Source organism: Ochotona princeps, chromosome 20, assembly GCF_030435755.1.
Source record: "Ochotona princeps isolate mOchPri1 chromosome 20, mOchPri1.hap1, whole genome shotgun sequence".
NCBI classification, from domain to species: domain Eukaryota; kingdom Metazoa; phylum Chordata; class Mammalia; order Lagomorpha; family Ochotonidae; genus Ochotona; species Ochotona princeps.
This window is the reverse complement of record NC_080851.1, coordinates 32,812,301-32,813,703: the sequence shown is the minus strand read 5'-3', so window position 1 is coordinate 32,813,703 and position 1,403 is coordinate 32,812,301. Positions and strand designations below refer to the sequence as shown.

At 59.4% G+C, this 1,403-nt stretch overlaps 1 protein-coding gene across 1 annotated transcript; it reads right to left on the bottom strand.

Moving 5' to 3' along the window:
- Positions 1-517: 517 nt before the first annotated feature.
- FERD3L (Fer3 like bHLH transcription factor) lies at positions 518-1,024 on the bottom strand. The gene has a single exon (XM_004582566.2). It carries the CDS (start codon positions 1,022-1,024, stop codon positions 518-520), a length of 507 nt encoding a protein of 168 aa, XP_004582623.2.
- Between the last annotated feature and the right edge of the window lie 379 nt (positions 1,025-1,403).

The window sequence follows — 1,403 nt, the reverse complement described above, 5'->3', positions numbered from 1 at the left end:
CGAAAAGCTAGGTCCGGGTTTCCGGTCTGCAGGCCCTCCCTCCCTAGGCGTGGATGCGAGGGTTGGAGCAGGATGGAATTTTTGAGGCTTAAAACAAAGCAGGTCTCTCTCTCTCTCTCTCTCTCTCTCTCTCTCTCTCTCTCTCTCTCTCTCTCTCTCTCTCTCTCTCTCTCTCTGGTTTATCACTCCTAATAATAAAAAATGCAACATGAAGAGAACTCCAAAGTCAGCCATTGGCAGGAGGGCCGGGGTTGCCAAGCCTGTAAGTACGAGTGAGTCAGGACCCTTCCCCAGGCTCCCTAACCTCCGCCGGGCATGCAGAGGGGGCCACTCTGGCAACAGCTTTTTCCAAGAAGACGACCGAGCGAAGCTCGAGGGAGCCCCCACGTCCAGCCTCGGGGCTCCCTCCTCACCTTCCCATTGCACCCACCCGGGCGGCCCCTGAAATGTGCAGCGGCGTGCAAGCGCCTTGCAGCATACCCTGCTTGGGGAACCGGTACCCCAGCCCCAGGCCGGCTCAGCTGGTGGGCTGCTGATCGCAGCGCTCCAAGAGCTCCGTCATGAAGGAGATGTAGACGATGGCCAGGCGCAGTGTTTCGATGCGCGACAGCCTTTTCTCGTAGGCGAAGGTGGGCACCTTTCTCCGCAGCTGATCGAAGGCCTCGTTGAGGTTGAACATTCGCTTTCTCTCTCGGATGTTGGCGGCCTGACGCTGGGCGTAGGTGATCACCCTTTTCCTCCGGGGGCGCCCCAGCAGCGAGGCACCTCTTCCGCGCTCTTCTTCTTCTTCCTCCTCTTCTTCTTCCTCTTCTTCCTCCTCTTCCTCTTCCCCGTCGTCTACATCCCCTTCCTCAAAACGCACCAGCCCCCTCGGCCTTCCGTTTGTAAGTACGAGGGCTGGATCCCCGAAGTGCGCTCCGGGCGAGTAGTCGCGGAAGCCAGGGCGTCTTGGGGACGCCAGGGACAGGTCTGCGACGAAGTCCAACACAGCGGCGTCCACGCAGCTCATCCGAGAGGCCGCCATGGCTGAGGCGCCACCCTGCAGCTCTTGGAGGTCTCTCCTGGAGGATGCGGTGTGGCTGCCTACCAGGCCTGAGCCCGCATCCGCGCGCGCAAGTGGCCAGCGGACATTCCTTTTTGTAAGGAAGCTGGTTACAGGATTAGTTGCACTCCCGTGACGATTCTGGCCAAAGCCCATCCTTGGAGTTGGTGGAGGCAGGCAAGTTTGAGGACGCGTGGATAAATGCAAGGTGCAGGCCTAAGGACCTGGGCAGGTCTGCGCAGCGACCCCGAAACGCTTTATTCTTGACTGTCAATCTTCAGGTCTTACCTGCCCGGCCTTTTGTGACTGTCTTCACTCCTAGGGCCAATGAATGCGTCCCACACTACTAGTCTCCCGCCGT

Bases quoted from the DNA above. Each gene is read 5' to 3' on its own strand.
- FERD3L (XM_004582566.2), bottom strand. From the start codon at position 1,024: ATGGCGGCCTCTCGGATGAGCTGCGTGGACGCCGCTGTGTTGGACTTC.